This window comes from Chaetodon trifascialis, chromosome 12, assembly GCF_039877785.1.
Source record: "Chaetodon trifascialis isolate fChaTrf1 chromosome 12, fChaTrf1.hap1, whole genome shotgun sequence".
Taxonomy (NCBI): domain Eukaryota; kingdom Metazoa; phylum Chordata; class Actinopteri; order Chaetodontiformes; family Chaetodontidae; genus Chaetodon; species Chaetodon trifascialis.
The window spans coordinates 20,074,611-20,096,221 of NC_092067.1; the positions used below are offsets into that span (position 1 = coordinate 20,074,611).

Below are 21,611 nucleotides of genomic sequence, written 5' to 3' on the forward strand. Positions count from 1 at the left end.
AAAACATCAGGAGACATGAGCATCTAGCAAGAGTTGTTGAGACATCGTCAAACAGGGACCTTTGCTGCATGTAAGAATCTCTAATGAAGGCATAAAAAGAACTTCAAAGCAGACCAACCTCGCCATCTTAAGCTGCTGTTTTAGTGAAAAAGCATGGAAATTATTTTTGCAGTCTTCTCCAAGTGTCAGCTTTTGCCTTATTTGAGTTTTTTAATATCTTGCCATCGCAAAAAGCAGAGAAAAGAATAACAAAAACAACATAACTACAGCGCTAAAGACTGCAGCAGATTGTTGTGTGCCTAGAAAACAAGGCTGGCTCTTCTGCTGCTGTTCGCATTGCTGGACTCCTCTCACAGCAACCAAGACCAACACTGTCCTTATTTAGAAGCTGTTAACCTTTTGTGGAAGCATTTCACATCCATTTCCACAAAACAACCATTATTCGCCTTATTTATTCATGAGAGCAGCCACACTCGTCCTCAGCAGCCAAGGACAGTACTGCATCTGAGGATGTGAGTCTGTTTTGGCCTGAGATACAGTGCAGGTCTCTTTACACCTGTTGTTAAAATCCATCACGTATCTCTAATGCGGCTAAAGTACAGCTGCATCGTAGCCTGTGTAGCAACAGTTCAGAGTTCAAAGAAGTCTCCTGCTCCTTCTTCCTGCCCAGTGTCAGGCTTATAGATGCTTTTTTATTTTGCCTGTGTTTATGCCGAATATGAGGGGGGAGCTTATTTTAGTGATCGCACATTTATTATATATTTTTTCACAATAAAAAATTGCTTCTGTCAGTCTAAATTGCTGCAAAAGCTGCGCAGTGATCACCGATGCATATAAATGAGCTTAAAGATCATCTGACCGTAACAAAAACACACCTACAAGCATTTTCACCCAACAGCAGCTGATTTTTGTCCAGTAAACAGTATTTAAAATGCATGCAGTTTCCAGTTGCTGTCTGCTGTTGATTGCAAAGAGCTGACAGTGTGTACATGTAGAGGTGCCAACAGGACAACTGCTGCGACAGCCAATAATATTGATAATATCGTTACTTTACACCTCTGATTATATCCCAGATGTCCTTGCAGGGATGTGTAATTGGACACTATATAACCAGTGATGAAACAGCTGCATTTCTGGTCCTCCACATGGTTTTATTTATTTTGATGTGTCACTGCTCCTGCGCCTCAAGCAAAGTAACCCCTGAGAGTTGATTTGAGTGGACTATTGACAGAAAAACCAATGGCATGACCTTCCAGGACCTCTGATCATTCCTTTCTCTGGATCTCAACCACTCTCATGGCTGATTAGCTTCTGAGTGATTTTCACTCCTGCTCTATTGCTCTGTGCATTGGACACAATGATATACTTTTAGTGTTGTGAGTGAAATTTCTTTAAAACCTGCAGACGATATTGTGCACAATGCGTTCATTTTAAAAGGCTGTGCGTTATTGTGATATCAGCACTTAAAATGTGTTGCTAGATTATGTTGTAAGAAGAAATAAGCAGATCTTTTCCATAACAGCAGCACTTTCACTTCAGTGTGCTTGCCCACTTGTTGCAAAGGAGAGCATTCAAAACAAACTTTACATTATTTTGCTAAACTTGTGATGCTCTAGCAATAGCAGAATTGCCTATCAGGGCTCTGGACTTCGACTCCTGCTCACCATGAAAACATTTATTGACTGCAATTAAAAACGAGTTGTGTTTGTTTTACATTTTTGACTGGCTGAGCTTGTAGTGCAAACTAAAATTTGATGATTTCTGGAAAGTGTCTGTGCAGCAAAATGTGAGACATTGATCCTGAATGTATGAGCTGCTTTTTGCTAATGAACCGGGTGGTACAGTCCAACCCCGCTGATCCATCTGTGTGTGTGTCTATTTGAAATGGTCTCATTTGTGGACCATGACAGACTTGAGCTCAGTTCACAGCTGAAGAAAACTGTGTGATCAAGTCAGAGGAGACTTGATTGGCCAGTTAATTATGAGAGCTAAGAAACAAAGAGTTTGCATGTTGCATTTCTGGATTGCGCTTCATCTTCTCCACAATAAAAAGCCTACAGTCTCATGGGCCATTTGTGGGTGTGAGCTCGTTACTTTCACCCCTAAAGATCCATGACGATGAACAATCAATCAGTGACAAAGGTTCCATCAAAACAGGCTGCTTTATTCATGAGGTACACAGCACGGTTTTCAATTTCATTGTCCATCTTGTTTGAAACATTAGAGTGTTGACTGTCTCTGATATGATGGATGTGAAGGACTGAAAGTCTGAAGCAGGAAGTACAAGAAGAAGATGAAACACCAGTGGCACCAAAAATAGTGTGATCAGCCGTTTGTTGGATGATGACTGGGCGACTGCTGATTCTTAATTTCATCCTGCTGGGTTTTCTTTGGTCATCAGATGCAGAACATGACGGTGCTTTAACACGTCCTTTGCTGCTTTCATGTTTCTTTTTCATTGTCTGCTCCAGCTCTGGCTTCACACCTCCTCCTCCTCCTCTTCCCCCACCAACCTCCACGCCCTACGGAGAGGTCCCATGAGCCTGTGGTGTTGACGTCACCTCCTCATTATGCCAACTGTTGTCCAACAAAGGGACTTGTTTCCATGCCACCAAACAAATGTCTCGTCTCTGTCTCCTGGCAAAATGAAAACTTTCGGGGCCCCTCAGGAAACCAGCTATTCATTAGTGTGTGACTCAATCATCTCTGAAGCGTGTTCATATGAACCCAGGCCAGAGCTCTGCTCTGTTTGTCTCAGTCCATGAAAATAAAAGTGTACCGGCACACGATTTGATTCTGCCATAACTCGAATGAATGGCACGATGATTAACCAATCAAGTCAAAATACCTCATCTGCATTCAGCAAAAAGGATGAATCATGATATGAAATGAATAATATTAAGAAATGCTTTTCATCTCAGTATGTTCAACATCTTATCCTGATCTCCAATTATTTGATTCTTTTCTCAGAATCATTCTCCTCTAATTAAGGGCAGATTGATGCCGCGTTCCCCTGGTTGACCTGCTTTAATGCAGAATGAGTTTTATACTTCCTGAGCACATTATGCTCACTTTACAGACTGTACTCTGTTAAATCATGAAACATGTCAAATACCTCAGTAAGCATACGCTTTTGATCAACCTCTCTATCTGGCACTCATCAGAAGAGGGTTATTTTTAGATTAAATTTAAAGAGCTCACCTGGCATTTATAAATGATGCAAGCCAGCAATTGATGGCACATTAATTTGCGCTGTGAGAGCTCTATCTTATTTTCTATTCTATTTGTAATATTTGTATTTCTTCTTTTTATTTTATTATTCTTATTTTAGCGCAGTAGTTTTTATGCACATATGTATACATTGTTAAAATTGTTAAAATGCAACACAACAATTTCTCTTATGGGATCAATAAAGTCTATCTACCTTTCTATCTATCAGATTTATGAATCCTCACAGTGAGTTTCAGCTTCATTATTTAGCTGTCTGGATGCAGCTTTACTGTTTTGGTTCACTCTCTCACTCTCATAGTGTCATTTTTGGCTGCAGCAGACAGCAACTTCCTGGTGAACATAGTTGAGCATTTCACAGCAGATATGTCCCTCAGGAGTTGGTAGAGACCAAAAACAGAGCTAAAAGAGAGTGAATGTTGTATTTACATCCATCAAATGGACAGAAAATGAATGATGTTTTTCTCCATAACTGCTGGATGTGTAAATGAGCAACTGTTCATTCTGTTTCATCCTGAAAGGTGATGATACGTCAGTGCTCACAACTTGTTTCTGCTGCCGGCAAGTAACCAAAAAAGTCTATAATATACCATTTATCATCTATAATGGAGAAAAATGCTCAGCCAGATCGCACATGTTGGTGATTTGTGATGTAACTCCCCATCACCAGCTTACATAAAAAAACCTTCAACCGTGACTGAACCCTGAATCAACCGTGTAGTGGCTCCTCTCAGCTGGGCTCACTCTGGCTGCGCCGAAAGGCTGATGTGACTGCAGACAGACCTGCTCCACCAGACGGCCATATGGCTGCTCCAGCAAACCCCGGGGACACAGCGTTCGCTTACTGCTGACAGCATGGACGGATATTCACCCAGCCAACGTCATTCAACAGGCAGGCAGCGCTCACACAAACAGGAAGGTACTTGAAGTAAGCTCTTCAGCGCTCAATAGAGCACATTTCTGTCAAGCTTTTGGAAAATCAACACAATCTCTCATTAGTGCTTCTTTGACTGGTCTTTCTGAAAAGTGAAATGCGCTCCTGGGGTTAAACATGCATATTTTAAGATAAATGAGCATCAAATGCAGCTCTTGCTAAGAGAATTTGAAAAGTTTGTAATCTTAAAAAGTTAAACAATTATTAATGAAAATGTGCTCATTTGGCAAATGACACAAATCCACCAGAGCTTTTTTTTTTTTTCTGGTTTGTATTTTTTCTACTATCTTAAAAGTTTTACCATTCCCGTGCAGACAAATTGTGATGAGCCACACAATATGGTGCTGAGTGATTATTTTAGTCATTATTATTATGAATGTCCGTGTGATTTGAAATGAGGTTTTTCTACTTCTGGAACAAAAAGTCCCGTATTTTTGTCACATGTCTATATGCACTTAAACACATAAGCTTACATGTGAACGAAGCTGAGGAGCTGAAGTGGGCGCTGATAGAACGCAGGCAATCGTGTTTGAAGTGGCCACCGCTCCCACTGCTGCTGAGTGACACTGGAGTTTTATCTTTTCATAATATGCAATCTGCTGCTGAGGCTGCCAGCCACATCTGTGTAAAACAGTGCTTTATAATTCACATCAGGTTACCACTCCAACCTGCCTTCATCTCATCAGGCAATATTTAAAATTACGCCGTAGCTTAGAGTAGAGGACATGACGTGCCTGAACTGGACTGAAACAGTGCCGGTGCTCATACATAGCAGCCTGCACAGCATGCACCTGCGGCTGTTATGTCATTTATGGACATATTTGGATTTATTGCTTAACATGATTGACAGAAGTCTGAAAGCTTCTTGCCAAGGTGAGCTCCAGTCTCCAAAAATTTTTGTGCTTATAAAATAATAATGTGGAAAAATAAAACATTCAAAGATGAAAGGTCATGTCAAAGAGGGAAATAGTCAGTTATGCCATCATAAGGGTTTAACATTTTAGCAGTATCCCTTCCTGTCTTTCTCTGCCCTAAAAATGTATTACATGCTCGACTCCGTGTCAAATAACATTGAATTTACAACCCGTTAACTGATTTATAAGGTACGTTTGAGAGGCGACAGGGTAATATGCTGTGATGTGAGGCTGGATCAAGGTCACAGCTGGCTGTTTACCCCCCACAATGTCAATTTCTGGTGCTGTAGTCAAGGTCGCAGATGTAAAAATCCAATCTGTGATCCACAACACGCCACGCTGGATGCGATAAATAGTCTGCCACACAGCCATACATTTCTAACAGCAGACATGAGCAGGTGTCTTTCTTTGAGTAAATCAGGCTTGTCATGCTGTTAAGTCAGGAAAGAAAAGCTATGGATGACACATCTTATCACAGGAAGAAGTAGAGGGAGACGATTTATGGAAGATATAAATTCAATGTATAAATCCTCTTGGTACCAAGATCAACTTAAGTTTTACCTCTGCTAGATTGCTCAATAAGATATTGGGATTATGGCGGATTTGTGTGTGGTTTATCACACAGGAAATGACTCCCGCTTGTGTGGATGCGACTGATGCATAATCTTAAATTGTATGGGCCACTTGGACATTTTCTATGACCAACATACATAAAATTGCACAGAGCATACACTAGCACTTTGGACTTAAAGAGACACGAATGCACAGAAAAAGTATTAATCTTATCCTTTATCACATCGTGGCAGACAGTGCCACCCTGCAGGATAAGACGCACACAGTGGGGATGTTCCTCAGCAGACAAAGAAGGAGCAGAAGAGGGACAGATCAATGGATCTTGTGTCTCTCTTCGTCCTTGCTGTCATGCTGTTTGGCTTTTGTTGCCTAATGTTAAAATTCTATGTTCGCTAAGAGTCGGAGGGGATGATGACATTTTCTGTTTTTCTGACACTGATTTATATGTCTGTACATGTGTGAGAGAGGTGTTTACAATAAGAGTCAATGAAAAGGCCTTTTTCCGCAGAAGCATCAATATATCAAATAATCATTTCACCGTCCCTGCATATAATCAAATGTATATGAAAAAAACAACTTTCAGACCATTATAGATCAAGCATATCCGCAAACAAAATGAACCGTTCACCACATAAAAGTGAACCATTATTAGATTGTTGTCACTGAGGTAGCAGCTGAAAGCCAACAATTATCCATAATGGTCCTCTAATTTGATGTGATGTTTTTTTAAATCGATCTCTGTAATTATTCCACTTAAGCATCTCTCTGAGACCATGTTCACTCTCACACAGATGCATTTTAAAGCCAGTTTTTCATCTTTTCTTCCCATCCAACCAGCATGAGGTGGTGCTTTCCACTACAGAAAAAGACATTTTCCATAGCAAACACGAGTGAAAGGGGCTCACATTGTAGTTCTGGTTGGGAAAAAATAAAATACTTTGCATGTTTTTTGTGAATTTCTACTCTGGTCCTTGAAATTGATTTCAACAACTGCATGACTGTCAACCTTTGACACACAGTCAAGCACTCCAGCAGAGTAATCTACCTCCTCTTCCCTCCAAATCATTTTCACTAGCTTTATTTCAAGTTATCAAACATGCATGAGGGCAAAATAAAGATTTAATCCGGGGTCTCAGTGCCGCGGCCCAGGAGTTACAGCGAGCAGGTGGCGCCGAAGACGTGCAGTTTATTTGAAATTTGCAGTCCTTTTAAGAAAAGAAACAGAAAGAGGTGAATGTGACCTCCTATGGTGTCTGATTGACTGCTCTCAGACACAAAATAATTCATCACTGGGCAGCTGAAAGCAACAGAGGAAGACCAAGTAGACCTGTCTTGCAGGTAGTTTCCCTTCATAATTTCCAGTTTATATAAAACAAGTGACGATTGCCACAGAATGATAAAATACACAGGCTTGTTTTCTAAGATCTGTTGGTGAAATACTGAGCTGTCACTTTGGTAGGTGAGATGCTGGTTTGTTGCTGTACATGTGCAGTATTGATCCATCCAATAAAGGATGAATAGATCAATACCAGTCAATACTTGTAACACAGCACAACACGACACCAGTGCATCACACTCTGTGATTGCATCTGTGTTTGTGCTTCATGCAGTTTAATTACTAAAGCTTTATTTGATTATTGAATATTTGTGCTGCAGCCATTTGTTTACTGTTTGTACAGCAGATATCCTGAAGAAGGTAGATGAGGAAATGAGAAAGTGTCTCTTAGTACTAATTTCATTTCAGTGGATAGTTACCGCGAGGAAATGTCATCGGGTCCTTAAGCTCATTTTGACTTTCACTATCTCCCCCACTAAAGGTTTTTGTTTGCTTGGGGGTGGTGAGTGGCTGCTCTGCACTGGCTTGTTATAAGAAGCATATCATCTGCACTCTCTCTAAGAGAAATATTGAACACGCTTCTACCAGTGTTGACATACCATGTAAATCTCAATAAATCTCAGTAAAGAAGGAAAGTGGTCATTACTTGTGGTCGTCTTCTTTATCAATAATGAATCCAGAAAATTAGGCGTGCATTTACCAGCTCATTTATATGGAAATGAACGGTCCCTGAAGGATCAGCCCCGCCTCTCAGGTCCTCACTTCCTCCACCTTGACTCAATTACCAGTGGTCCCACAGACAGGAATGAATTCTTAATTGGAAATTGATTAAAAAACAACTTTTTGTGGCTTCACCTTGCTTCTAAACTCTGCTCCTGTGCACTTTTATCAAATCGCCCCGCAGGTATTAATTGGGCCAAAGTGACTGAACAGATTGGTGGGTGGTCTGAGTCAGTGTTAATCAGCTCAGTGGGGGGGGGGGGGACTGAGGAGTGTCCATGGGGTACATGGAAGTAATTAGAAAAGTTAAAGCTGGATTGTATCTGATTGAGAGAGAGAGAGAGAGAGAGAGAGAGAGAGAGAGAGAGAGAGAGAGAGAGAGAGTGTTTTTGTGTACTTGTTTCCTTTTTACATGAAAGCTCCTCATATTTGATTTACAGAGTGCAAACAGAGCAAGTAAGCTCTACAGCACACAAGCATTCACATCTAATGGGCTCCATGGAGTCAGTCTACTGACGTTTGCATGCAGGCTTCAGTGCGCTGCAGCAGTAGAAACATTCTCCAATCAATTAATTTGAGTTTCTAAAATAAAATTGATCAATGAATGCATTTGCAAGTGAACTGAATGTAAGTTTTCAATTAAAATGACCATGAAATTGCTCAAAATGACATGTAGAACATTGAAAATTGCCCTGTGATCAGTTTCCATTCTTCTCCTTCATGTCTCAGCTTGTTTCTTGCTGGTGTCTCTTCAGTTAAGCGAGAAATCCTTAGAAACCTCCTGTTACGATCCTTCATCTGCTTTTCTATTTTCTTGCCTTCTTTTCCTTGTATTGCATTTTAATTGTGAAACCACCAGTGCCGCAAACTTTGTTTACGGTAGGTTTGTTTTCCTTGTCAGGGTTAGAATAATACTGAGCCCGAATCCCTGAGCACAACAACCACCCTCAGAAAATTCAGTCCTTGAAATTACTGGAATTTTTCAGCTTTAATTTATTCAATTCACTGTTCAATTGTACATGGAAGTCTGAATCCTGCTGGGAAATTACTGAATCCTAAATGCTGTGGTTAATCTGAAAGTTGTCAAATTTGAATATATTCAGTCTAGAAATACTAGATTTGGTCAATATAAAACCACAGTGAGTTTGTTTATTTTAATTATAGAGTGCACTCCATGTATGCTGCTAAACCCCAAATTCCCATAGAAATTAGAAAGGACATGACCTATAAGTCCTCAGCCAGGGCTGCCGTCCACCGATCCTGTCCTGTAAAAAGGGAAGTATAATTCTAATCTTAAACTCTGAAGGTAACATATTCCCTCAGGTGTATCATGTTCACTTTATCTTTTCATTGTAGGATCAGTGATTTTCTTCTTTTATCAAAAGCAAACACATCAATGCTCTGCACCTACGAGCTTATGGTTCTGAATTTGAATGCAAAACATATTATGAGCACATGCACATGATTAATTGCTATAGCACCAAACTACCACACACTATATGGGGTAGTTTGACTTCAGGACCACCCAGACAACATTAAAATGCTCCATACAGGTTAAGACATCAATAATTTAAAGCCCCAACCTGTGATCCAAATGTAAACTAAAGGTCAGCCCTGCCCACCATCAAAAATTCAAAACGCAGGACTGGAACCTGCTATCACTCCGAAAATGACTGGCATGCCTTTTAATACAGCGATGAACACTCAACAAGAGCTAAATCTAAGATATTCATGTTTTATGATGCTGTCGAACTGTTTTAAGTTATATATATGAATATAACAGGACAGCAGGGGGATGTCTCTTGAAGCAGAACTATTTGGATAACCTTCAGTGTCTCAGTATGAATAAATTTGCCATAAATAGTTGATTATATTGGCACCATGTATCACATTTATTCCCTTTGCACTCAACATAGAGGTGTCCCAGCTCAAATCTTTGTTCTGTCAAGACAGGTTAGCCCTCTCTGTCTCCATCCAAATGAGGATCCTTGTGCCACAAGCTACCATAGAAACACCATTATCCATTAAACCAGATCAAAACTGAGACACAATGATGACCATGTTCACCATCTGAGTGTAACATGTTAGCATGCTAGCTGTTGTTAATTAGCACCAGTAAGATAAAGTAAAGCAGAGACTGATTGGAAAGTGATTAGTTTTACAGGTTTAAAGTCAGTGTATCATCAAGTTTTTACCATTAAACCTGGGACACAAATGCCTGCACCAAAGGAAAAGATGGAAAAGATCAACTGCAAATGCTGACTGGTTATTCCTCCCACACACACTGTCAGCGAACTTTTTTGTGGTGTGTTCAGTGCAGCATTTGACAGAGCAGGTGATCAGCTGGCATGTTCTGTGCAAAGTGTTTGATCATACACTCGTTATTGCCACAAACTCTTTGAGTTAGCCTTGGTGCTTCAGGACCCAAACGTCTGTCGGCAGCCCACACTTCGTCACTTACAATCACCCAACAACTTGGCCTTAATCAAGGCGGGTGTGTGTGTATGTGTGTGTGTGTTTGCACAAATTCCTTCTGTGCTAAATTCGTTTGGACGGACTTTTAATTACATCTATTCTTAAAAATTAATCCGCCTCTGCAAATCATCTCTGAGATGAAGCTGACTGAACACAGGGCCTGCATTCCTGTGATACAGAGGTCAAATGTGGAGCCATTGTTCCCCTTCTTCCTCAATCAGCAGTGAGTTATAATTATCATAATGGCCTTTAAAATACCCTTAAATTGTTCTTGATTGCATTCTTGTTACAGAGAAAAAGAACAGGGAGCAGCAGAGGGGGCATTTCATAACTGAGACGTCACAAACTATGACAACTGATGTAATTTCATAGTGACAACATGCGTCTTGAGCTACATCAAACCTCCTTCACAAAATACTGAATATTCCTGTTTTCTGTTTTGATTTCTGTTTTTCCTTTCTTCAATGCAACCCACAAATTATCTCTGACCATAGATTAACTAGCAGCCTAATTACCATGTACCATCCAAAACAAAGCTCCTTGTGGGTGCGTGTTTGTGCTGAACATCATTATCTTTGAACCAAACCCAACATCAAGCTCACTTTCTGGATTCATGTCAATCCCTGCTGCTTGAGGTGTTGTAAACAGTACACAAACATGCTGCGTGCACGCACACAAACACCGGCTCTTTGCATCTCTTCAACACAAAACATTAAATGTAATGATGGAACTGCTTTTGAGGGCAGCCGTGCGTCATGTTAAGTGGACAGCTCTGAACATCGTATGTGAAAACCCCCCCAAGGTGGAGTCTTTTCTGTATCGAGGAGCAAGCATGAAACATATCTAATGGTTTGAAAATCAAATGTTTGTGCAGGCATTTGAACCCCTTTATAGACACTTCCTTGGTCATTTCAGCATCCTCCTACTTTGCCACCTGCAGAGAAATCTACACCCTGTATCCAAATGTGACACATGAGACACGGCTACAGTCCCTGTTCAATGCCCCTAGCCCTTGACCTTTAATCATAATGGAGTGGTTGCAGATTTTCAAGGATACTTATCATTTTTGGTGAAGAACAGAGGCTTACAATTAGACCTACTGCAAGGCACATAAATTAGACTACACAGTAAATAAAGATTTTAACGGAACTGTCCATAAAAATGTCCACACCTGTGCAGAGTTGCTGCCTTATTTAGGTTTTTTGCTATGCAAACATTTCTCAGTGGCAGGTCTTCACTGGAACCAAAGAGAGAGAAAACAAAACTATGATGCTACAGACGTGCTGTTAGTTCTTTGGCGCTTGATTGTAAAGTCTGACAGCAGCAGGAAGGAAGGACCTGCAGTATCTCTCCTTCACACACCGCGGGTGAAGCAGCCTGTCGCTGAAGGAGCTGCACGGTGCTGTCACTGTTTAACATAGGGTTGGACATGTTTTCTATTAAGGATGCCAGCTTAGCCTGCTTCCTCCCAGCACCTCCACCTGGGCATTCCCGGGGCGAGACGCTGCTGCCCTAGCAGACCTCTCCACCCAAGTTTACTTCACTTCCTGTTTTTTCCCGCCCTTGTGATTGTTTGATTGTGTCCACCTGTGTGAAATTAGGTCTCCTCCCCTGTCTATTTCAGTGAGTGTGTTTCCCTTCTGTCTTGTCTTGTCTTCATCACGTCATCCCTTATGTGTGGCTCCTCAGTCCCCTGTGAGTATTTCTCGTAAATGTCCTCTCGTCCCTGGCACCCCTGTTGGCTTGCTCATTGTTGAGTTTGCCTGGAGCATGCTTTTGTTTTTTGATATTTGAACTGTTTGGACGCTGGTCCTCTTTTTCTCTTAAGCTTTGCTGGTCGCATGGACACTTTGGTTTTATGTTGCACCAGCTTCTCCTACCGTAAATCCTTTGTTGCCTTCCTTTTTGTTTATTAATCTATCATTCTGGACTGCTTCCATCCTGCCTTTTCGTTAAGTCTGCATCATTGGGTTCACTTGTTTTTTCAATGGCCATGCCTCGTAACATCCATGGAAGATGGCTGATGATTGATTGCGCAGGCTGATTATTTTCAATTAATATTCACAGCACTCAGTTGCATGGAACCTTTGAAAGACCATGATTTTCCACTTCGTTTAAACATGTTTTTTACTTACTGTTCACTTGGTGTACTAGTAAAAACTGGCTGTCATGATCTTGCTCCACAATTAGAGCAGATTTGGTTATTTTTCTGTGCACACTGCAATTACCACACTTTCCAAAGACCCATTTTGGCACAGTTCATTCGGTCTGTGCTCATATGTGTTCTGCTTTTACCTGCCCAGTGGGAATCTATCCATCAGCACACAGTTTAAAGCTCAGCACAGGGAACCTCTTTTGTGAAAGTAACCTAATTTGCCATACTTAAGCAGAGAGATTAAAGTCACCCCCCACCTTGCGTAAGCACTGACAGTTCATATTGTTTTTTACATTTTATGTTTTGGAAAGGTTTGGAAGGTAGAATCACTTAACAAATGATGAAAGGAAGATCTGAGTGCAGAGACTATATACTTAAATGGATCTTGAAGCCAGCTCTTCTGCAGAGGGTGCAGTCTTGTCAGCACTCGTAACACAAACCACAAAGTGTAGTCTTTTTATCTCCTAATCTGAGACTGGAGAATAGGACAGACCGACCATGTGTGCTGTGCTCTGACTCCATAACATCAAGTATTGCCAGGGGGCAGAGGCTGGTGATGTAAGTTCTTATGCAATATCACTGGTCCTGAACATTCAAACGAGGTAATTATGGTTTATTATTTCTTTTTGTTGTAAATGCGGAGAATATTTTGTCTTTCATTGTGCCATTTTTTTCTTTTTAATTGTGATATTTTGGAGTCTGACATCTTTCCAGCATAAAGCGTGGGCTCATTAATGGTGGAGCTGTGCACAGTCAGCTTTATTTATTTGTTTATTTGAAAATTATATCATTTTCATCTGTGTTACAGCTGCCTCCAGGCGCTGCTCTGGTAGGTCTTAGTGCTGGCGGATTCTGGGATGCCCTGGCATCCAGTCAAAAATGTGAGAATTGATCGAGTTCACATTATACCTTTCACAACATCCATGTTCATGTAGGAGTTTGATTTTCTGACAACGTAGTGCAGCATTAATGCTTTTTAATGGCTGTCTCAGCTGCCAAAGAATTTGTTTTTAAAACAGCCCGTATCGGCAACTGCAGTGCAAGTCAACACTATTTAACTTTGACAATAATTTAAGTTAGAAATTGGTTGAGAAAAAAACTTCATTTTGATAGATCACCTATCAAGATATTCAAGTCTCATCTAAAAGATTTTCATAATAGTCTGACCTGAATAAAAATCAGCAGCTGCCTGGTATGTAGGAAAGTCATCTACACACTTATGACAGAGGTTGGAAGAAGGCTTGTGGTGATGTAAAGTGTATATTCTTGGTGGTTAATGGACAAACACATGCAAAAGTCAATTGTATATTGTAGAACTACTCAGAATGTATGAAAATGAAATGTCTGAAACCATCAAACCATCATTAGCAGGACGTTTTCAAAACCACACCAGGCTCAGTCTCATGATCGTTCGTCAGGATTCTGCATGCACCTTAACCAAGACTATTTCACCCAAAATAAACAGTCAGTCAGTATTTACTCACACTGGTCGGTCAGTAGTTGTACTCGACCCTGTTAATTGCTTTTCAATATTTTTCTTCAGAATCAGATGACAAATATACCCACCACTTTGTGAACACATGGTTGGATAATGGATATCATTACATGAGCTCAGGGTCAGTTCGTAAAACTGTTGTCGATAAACAGTTTGTTTACAAATGACTGCATCTGTTTTTATTTACATTTCAAAAAGCATCTCAACTTTTTTGGAATCGGGGTGCAAAATACTGATAAGCTCAGGTTTCCACATGCCCTGAGTGCTTTAAGAGCACAAAATTGTAGAGGTTTTCAGTCTGGCCCTTGAAACAGTGGTGTGAGGGATTAATAGCTGTGGTGAATTCAGAGGCCTTAATTCGCAAAGCCTTCTCAGATCAGAGAAGCTGGAAGCAGCAGGATGTGGAGCATCTACATCTTGATTTTTTTGTTTGTTTGTTTGTTTGTTTGTTTGTTTAAAATATCTATCTATTATATCAGAGATTATCTAACTCTACATATCCTGTTGGTAGGAAATAAACAGCCGCAAATGGAGTCAGTTACAAAAAACACAACACAGCAATCATAAAGAGCCTCAACAATCCCCACAGCCGGAGGCAACATATTAGATGTTTTCAGTGCTTGAGTCTCCTCTCAGACCTCTGTTTACCATTATTAGTTTCCACAGAATTATGGGAGGAGGACTGATGAATTGATTTTTATTTCATTTTGGGTGAGCTTTTCCCCTGTTGCCGTTTCCCAGGTTCCTTTCCTTCATCATTCAGTAGATTTGATTTCGAGCTTTCGCCCAATCGCTGGTGAGGGAGAGCGGGGAGGAGAGAGAGGTGGGGGGCGGGGGGCGGGGCTGGCTGGTTATGGTTTTTCAGCACCGCGGACAGCTCCCGTCTCCTGTCTCTGGACTGCGGGGAAGCGACGCTGAAGCGCAGCTGGACCACATAAAAAAAAATAAAAAAAAAAGAAAAGAGAAGCGACTCACATCATCCACAGGTTAACCTCCAGTTCACACGACCACCGCACAGCATCTTCTCTCCCCATTCCTTCTCCTGGATGCTTGAGTTGCCTCGTTTTCCGGCCTGACTGTGGAGTCAAACCGCGTTTAACTCCGTTGCCTCTGCGTCTTCAGTCCCCCTCCTTCTCTTCCTGTTACTGGCAACCACAGTGCCGTGAAAGTGCTTTTTTTTTTTAGGTGGGGGGAGCGGATTGACCTGCTCGAAGTTGTTTTTGATCTCTCCACTCCTGTATGACACGTCTGTTCCTTGATTATGTTGAGGAGTGGGATTTTTCTCCAAGCCCGGGCGTGGATGTTACTTTAGGATGCAGAGGGAGGATGAAGTTGAGTAGTTCTCAGCAGCCGTCGGTGCATGCTCTGATATGAGATAGGCGACCTGCATCTGCAACATTGGCTGTAATCCTCAGATCAGAGTGGCTCAGACGCATTCATTTTTTTTGTGGACAGCAGCCAGGAAGCAAGATGAGGTGCCTCTGTGACTTTTTAAATTGCACCTAAGAGAGAGAAAGAGAGAGCGGGTCTTTTGCTCTGTTACTGCTGCAGGAAGCGACGATTTCTTTCTTTGGCCGCTTGAACGAGTTGGGATCTTGCATCCGAGAGGAGACCGGGAACTCTGGGAAAACAAAGAAAGCAGAGTGGTCTTCTTGCTGTCCATCCATAACCTGAAAATACACCAAAAACACGATAGAAAATGAAGAAGTTTCGGAAGGTGTTGGACGGCTTGACTACCTCCTCTCCGGGAGGGACGATCGGATCCCCATCGTGCGGCAGCGCGGCCGGGACTCCCACCGCGGCGCCAACTCCCAAGGAAATCGACGTCCAGGAGACGCTGGTGTCGGAAAACTTTCAGCTGTGTAAGGTGGGTAGATGAGCAGGTTTGCTCAAATCTAGGCCGCCAACATCCGACACAGTCAGTCCACAGTCAGCACGGCACACTTTGGATTCTGGCTTCTTCACATCCTCATTCACATGTATGATGCTTGTAGACAAAACCTACGTGCGCTGATGTAGGCATTTAAGAAGCGGAGAGGGGTCGCAAAAGGTGAATTTGGAGTGAGTTCAGCTGCTGCGTTAGATGTGTTGGCCTGTCTGCTCTGTTTGTGTTGAAAGTTCAGCACCGCGGGCAGCTCCTCGTTTCCAATTCCCCCTGGAGTGGAGGTAATTTTAGACGGAACATCAGAGAGACGCGTTCAAAGCCTCGCCAGACAAAAGCCTCAGTGGCTTTTTGTTTTAGGGCCTTAGCTGCAAAGAATTGCGGTTACTCCATTAGTCACCCATTGTTCATCTACATAAAGCTTAGCCCCCGCGGACACGTGTGCACGGCGAGCGAAGCTGGTGTGTGTGTGTGTGTGTGTGTGTGTGTGTGTGTGTGTGTGTGTGTGTGTGTGTGTGTGTGTGTGTGTGTGTGCGTGCAGTTTTGGGTACACTCCAGTTCCCACCAGTATGTGTAGTATATGCGCCCCGTCATCAGCATGCTGCACAGGCTGCAGCAGCCTACACACATGTGATATAAACAATCCAGAGAAAGTCGATGAATAGCAGCCTCCCTGTTGCATCAGCAAGCAGGCACGAATGGTGTAGGAGCGATGACATAACTGGTGTCCCTCCCTTGCATAAAAAAAAGTGCACAGCAAGCCAGCGGAAGGACCCTGCAGTACTGTCCTAGCTGATGTGTTTTTCACCGAGAAGGAGGGAGAATGAGGGAGGGATGTAGATGGTTGGGGGGGAGGGTGGAGAGGAGGTGGGGGTATTTATAGCAGCCTCTGCCGCCCATTGCAGCCCTTTTCTGGATGCATTTTTGGAGTTGACTGCAGCAATTATTCCTCACTCTTAAAGAAACGGGGTGAATTTTGGATACAGACGTGAATAATTCATTGGGAACCCAAGAGAAAACTGGTTGTTTGCAGAGCTTTATTATTATTGGGCAGAGTGACACTGGTGGGGGGGGGGGGGGTTTTCTTTCCCAGGGACTGGGGGAGGAGGGAGGTTGATTCGCAAGCTGTGAAGGATGCTGCAGAGCACCCTGGGCAGGCTGGCTGGCTGGCAGGCAGGCAGGCAGGCAGGCAGGCAGGCAGGCAGGCAGGCAGGCAGGCAGGCAGGCAGGCAGGCAGGCAGGCAGGCAGGCAGGCAGGGAGGAGAAAGTGCTGGAAAAGAACAGCCTGATCGCCTGGTCCCATGCAGGAAGCTGCTCCTCCTTCAGCGAGTGGCTTAATGCAAGGCTGTTATTGAGGACACTGAATCAACGGAGCCCCTCATGAAAAAGTCATGAGTGTACAAATACGCTCTCCATTCCCACCACCATCACATTTGTCCAGTGTTTTTATTTAAGTCTGTGCAGGTGCAGGTTGTATGTCTGTGTGAGAGAGAGGGAGTGAGAGACATGCAGAGAGGGAGAGGGAGGCAGGAAGAGCCAGTTCAGTTACAGCAGTTATGTTGTCAGTTTCTTTCCTAAAACAGACAGGGTTCAAGGTGGCATGGGGAGGTTTGGTCACCATTGTCTACTTTAACCAGTATGTCCATCACATATTATCTATTGCTAAAGACATGTTTTGGACATTAATCTCCATGGCAAGCTAATGCTTCACACTAATACTGACCCCCATTAAAACTATGAAAGGCTATGTGAAAGTAAAATAAAGTCAGTGTTTTAATGGATGGAAGATTAAGTGCACAAAAGAAGTCGTCCTTGTTATTTTCCCTCTCATCGTCTAAGGAGGATGTGCTTCCTCATGTGGGTTGAGACATATGGAACAATGTAATGTCTACCCTGACCTTTCTCTTCATTCTTTTAAGAAACAAATTACGAGCCTAGCATACATCGCAGAAACTGGTTTATGTAAATGTCAGAGGGTTGAATTAAAGTGAACGAGTGTGTTTCTTGAATGTAAATCAAACACACATTGCTCCCAAATTGGCTTGCTAATAACAGATGAATGCATTTTTCATTTGATATGAGCACAGCAGGGAGAAACACATCCCCTAAATTTTTCATTTTCCAGTCATTTCCCCAAATATTCTTAGACTGTATCTTCACTTTCTAACAAGGATATAAATCCGTGAGCTGGTGCAGTATGTGTGGGAGGGTTTGGCATCTTGGCTAACTTCTCAAAGTTAGTCATGACTTCTGTCCTCACTGTGCAGTGTGGGAAGATGCAACGACTCATTTTTGTTTGGATTATACAGTATCTTGGTGTGCTGATAGTGAAAAGTGCTGTAGCACCTGGTAGCAGAGGTGATAAAACAAGGTTGTGGTGAAATCTCGCTCAGACTGAAGGAGTAAAGGAGGGAATTGGGAGGTACCCAGGTGGCTGGCAGCCTCATTGAATCTATAGGTTCATTCAGTTTAGAGCAAAATGAGCTCATTTTGTGCAGGAGAGAGGAAGTCAGACACAGACAGAGAGGGAGGGAGAGAGAGATTGGATTACATTGTGTTTTGTTGGTTAGTAATTAAATAAACTGAACTGAATGATGAAAGAAGACGGTGCTTATGAGAATGATAAATCATTTTACTTTAAGAAACCACAAGAAACACTCATGTGACCTCTTCACCAACGATATTACTTGTGTTATTTTATGATTTATGTAGATATTAATTTGTGTCAAAACAAAGAAAAGCATCTCTATATGTTGGTACATCTCTCTCCCTCAGTCGTTGCACCCCCAACCATGTCAGTGTTGTGTTGATGATATGACGTAATGGAAATAAAAAGCAGGACTGAATGAAGGCAGGAGGCTAAATGAATAGGTGATCTAAAGCACGTTACCTCTGGCTACTTACAGCCCAGCAACGCAAACATGGGGAAAATGTCCTCTCCAGTAGTTTAGCAAAGCTGTTGACACAATGTGTGCTCACATGCAGTGTCCAGAGATTAGAGAGATTGGACAAACAGGACACTTAAGTAGCAGTTATGACGGTGAAAACACACAAGACTTGCTCAGACTGACAAATATGCAAATAACAGCTCATGTTGTCTGTCAAGCCTTGGAGGGTGGGCTAATTCAGCAAAGGCCAAATTATGTTGTCTTACTGCTGGCTGTGAACGAGAAGGGAGACTCGCAATGGGGGCACAATCATTTAAATTGGATGACTAAACGGTAGAGAAATGTTGGACAAAACAACAAATCTTGAGCTCTGGTGCAACATGCTGATGACAGATCGGGATCTGGTGTAAACAGCTTGAATCATGGATCCATTCTCTCATGTGTGACTGTTACAAGCTACTGTTGATGGTGGTGTAATGATGCATGCTTCTTTCCAAAGGAGCCTCATTTGAGTGCTGTCCATGTGACCAGGTATATCCCTTCATCCCCACTGTATATTCCTAGCATGCAACATGACAGCACTGTCTCCAGATGTCTTACGAGCGGAGCACTTTTGAAAGGAGATGGAACACAAAGTTTGCAGGATGAATGCCCTGCTAAGCACTCTGCAGACCTTAGTCAGCAACTGGCTGAGATGCTTCAGATAATTTAAGGTTTTTCTCCCGGTAATATCGATTCCTGTGGGGAGGAGACAAAATAATACAGTGGTTTCACTGTACAATTAAGGCTGATCTTTATTTCCGTTTATGTGGTTTCACTGATAACTCAGTTTTCATTCAGGTTGTCCTTTATTTTCATCACAAGAAAAATCCTGTAGCAAGAGCAGGTTAGAAGAGTCAAATGAGGGATATGTTCAAAAGAGCCACTGAACATGGAGCCTTAAAAATGACAAGGGAATGAAAAAAATCTGACACTCTGTCAAAATATTTCTATAATAAGCTTTTCAAAGATAGTAGGGCTATCGCACTGGCATCTAAAAAAAAGCTGTATGCATCCTGTGTATGTGGAAAAATGAAGCTATTCACAGTATTCCACTAAAAGCCAGATGTTTGATGCTAATCATTGGCAGCTTCTGTCATAATGGCTGTCATTTGCATTCTGGGAAGTCTTTACCTCAGTTGACTTCATTCATATTCTATGTGACATTTCTTTTTTTTTTTTTACCCCATCACCTCTCTAGTGGAGAACTGACTTTAGAGTGACGATTTCCATATTAAGTCCTACTTGTCACTGTGAAGAACATGGCTCTGACCCCATTAATTGGAATTTCTGAATACTCTCTTAGTCACAGACAAATGTAAGCTGATGTGAAAAAATAGAATTTCGAAATGTGGCCTTAGTCTGACAGATAAGCACATACTTTAACACTATTTGACTTAATTTGATGCAGACGTGGTACTAACTATGCCAAGATCCTTCAGCAGTCAGGTGTGCGATCTCTGACTGGACCTTTGCAGCACTGTGATTAGATGAGCCAGAGGTAGCCTGGCGCGCATTAGACACTACTGGGGCAGAAACACAAAGGGCAAATCAATTGTCACATCAGCATAGTCACACAGCTGCTCACATCTGTACACTGCGCTCACATTTGTTTCTGCATACACCATTTTTTAAATGTGGCAACTGAATGTAATGCATGCATGTTTATGTTTCCTAGAAAGAAGAGTCATTATCGCCACGAGAAGTCACTTGCCAGGAAAACATGAGCATAAGTCGCTGTAATTGTTTGGAGCAATGAAAATGTTGTTTGACTGGTGGTCTCAGATCGCTGCAGTTGGAAATTCATATCTGAACTCAATTAGGTTTTAAGTGTTTTTAATATTTTTGGATCTGGAGCTTGAAACTGCACGACTGGGACATCTTGACCCCATTCACATTTCTAACTCCTTTACTAAATGATTAATCTCAAAGGGAATGTATGATTACCCATAACACCAGCACAATTACATTTCAAATTAGATTCCTTTGTGAGAACATTCCTTCTTTCTGTGTTCACCAAATTAGACGGCCAGATAAAACTACATTTACAGAGGAATTCAGTTGCTTTGTGCCACATTTTGCAGCCAGTAGTTTTGATTCTGTAAAGCTAATTCTTTTGTGTGTAACAATCCATAAAACTCTAACACTGGGTTGTTATTGACAGCGTGTATTTAGTGATGGCAATATCACTCAGATGATCAACTTTGGTTATCCCCTGACTTTTCATCCAGCGCCATCATTGTGTTCAACATCTCAGCTCTACTTAGTGTTTAGCGCTAATTAGCAGATGTTAGCATGGTAACACGCTAGACTTAGATGGTGAACATGGCAAACTTTCTGTGTGTTACGTTAGCATGCTATCATTATCATTGTGAGCATGCAGCATGCTGATGTTATGATTCAGCTACAACCACAGCCATTAGCAAGGTGGACTCTTGTCATTGTTGTTAATGGGATATTCCTATATAATGCACTTATTTCTAAGTGGAAGCCTATTTATTTGACCAACTATGAATCTGATTTTACTGAGTAAAATCTCCAATTCGATTTTTTCATGTTAGCTTCTTAGATATTTTGTCTTGTTAATTCATGTTACTCCACTTTCAGAGAGCGAATCAGAATCAGAAAAAGCTTTATTGCCAAGTACGATTTTACACATACGAGGAATTTGCTTTGTCAAGGTTGGTACATGACACATCTATTAAAAAAAAGCTATTAAAAAAGTTAAAAATATAACAGTAAGTAAAAAAATATAACAATATAATAACAACATATATACACAAGTCTTTTATTTTTTTCCCAGAAGCACAAACTGGTTTTTGGTTTTTTTTGTTTTTTTCAAAAGAAAGTCCAAGCAGAGCGTTACTGTCACACATAGGGTTATGGCAATGTCTATGTGACAAGTAGAGGTAGAGTGAGTGTGAAGAGTGTCAGGGGGGTTCCTGGCCTTGTTAATAATGCCCCTAGCAAAT

General features: G+C 41.7%; 1 protein-coding gene across 10 annotated transcripts in view; it reads left to right on the forward strand.

The window, feature by feature from the left end:
- The first annotated feature begins 15,404 nt into the window (after positions 1-15,404).
- stxbp5l (syntaxin binding protein 5L) overlaps positions 15,405-21,611 on the forward strand; it is a 126,697-nt gene continuing 120,490 nt past the window's right edge. For all 10 annotated transcript variants that reach the window (XM_070976415.1, XM_070976418.1, XM_070976416.1 and 7 more), the window contains exon 1: positions 15,405-15,697. In XM_070976415.1, coding sequence (XP_070832516.1) covers positions 15,530-15,697 — 168 coding nt within the window. In that variant the 5' untranslated portion in view covers positions 15,405-15,529. The remainder of the gene's footprint in view (positions 15,698-21,611) is intronic.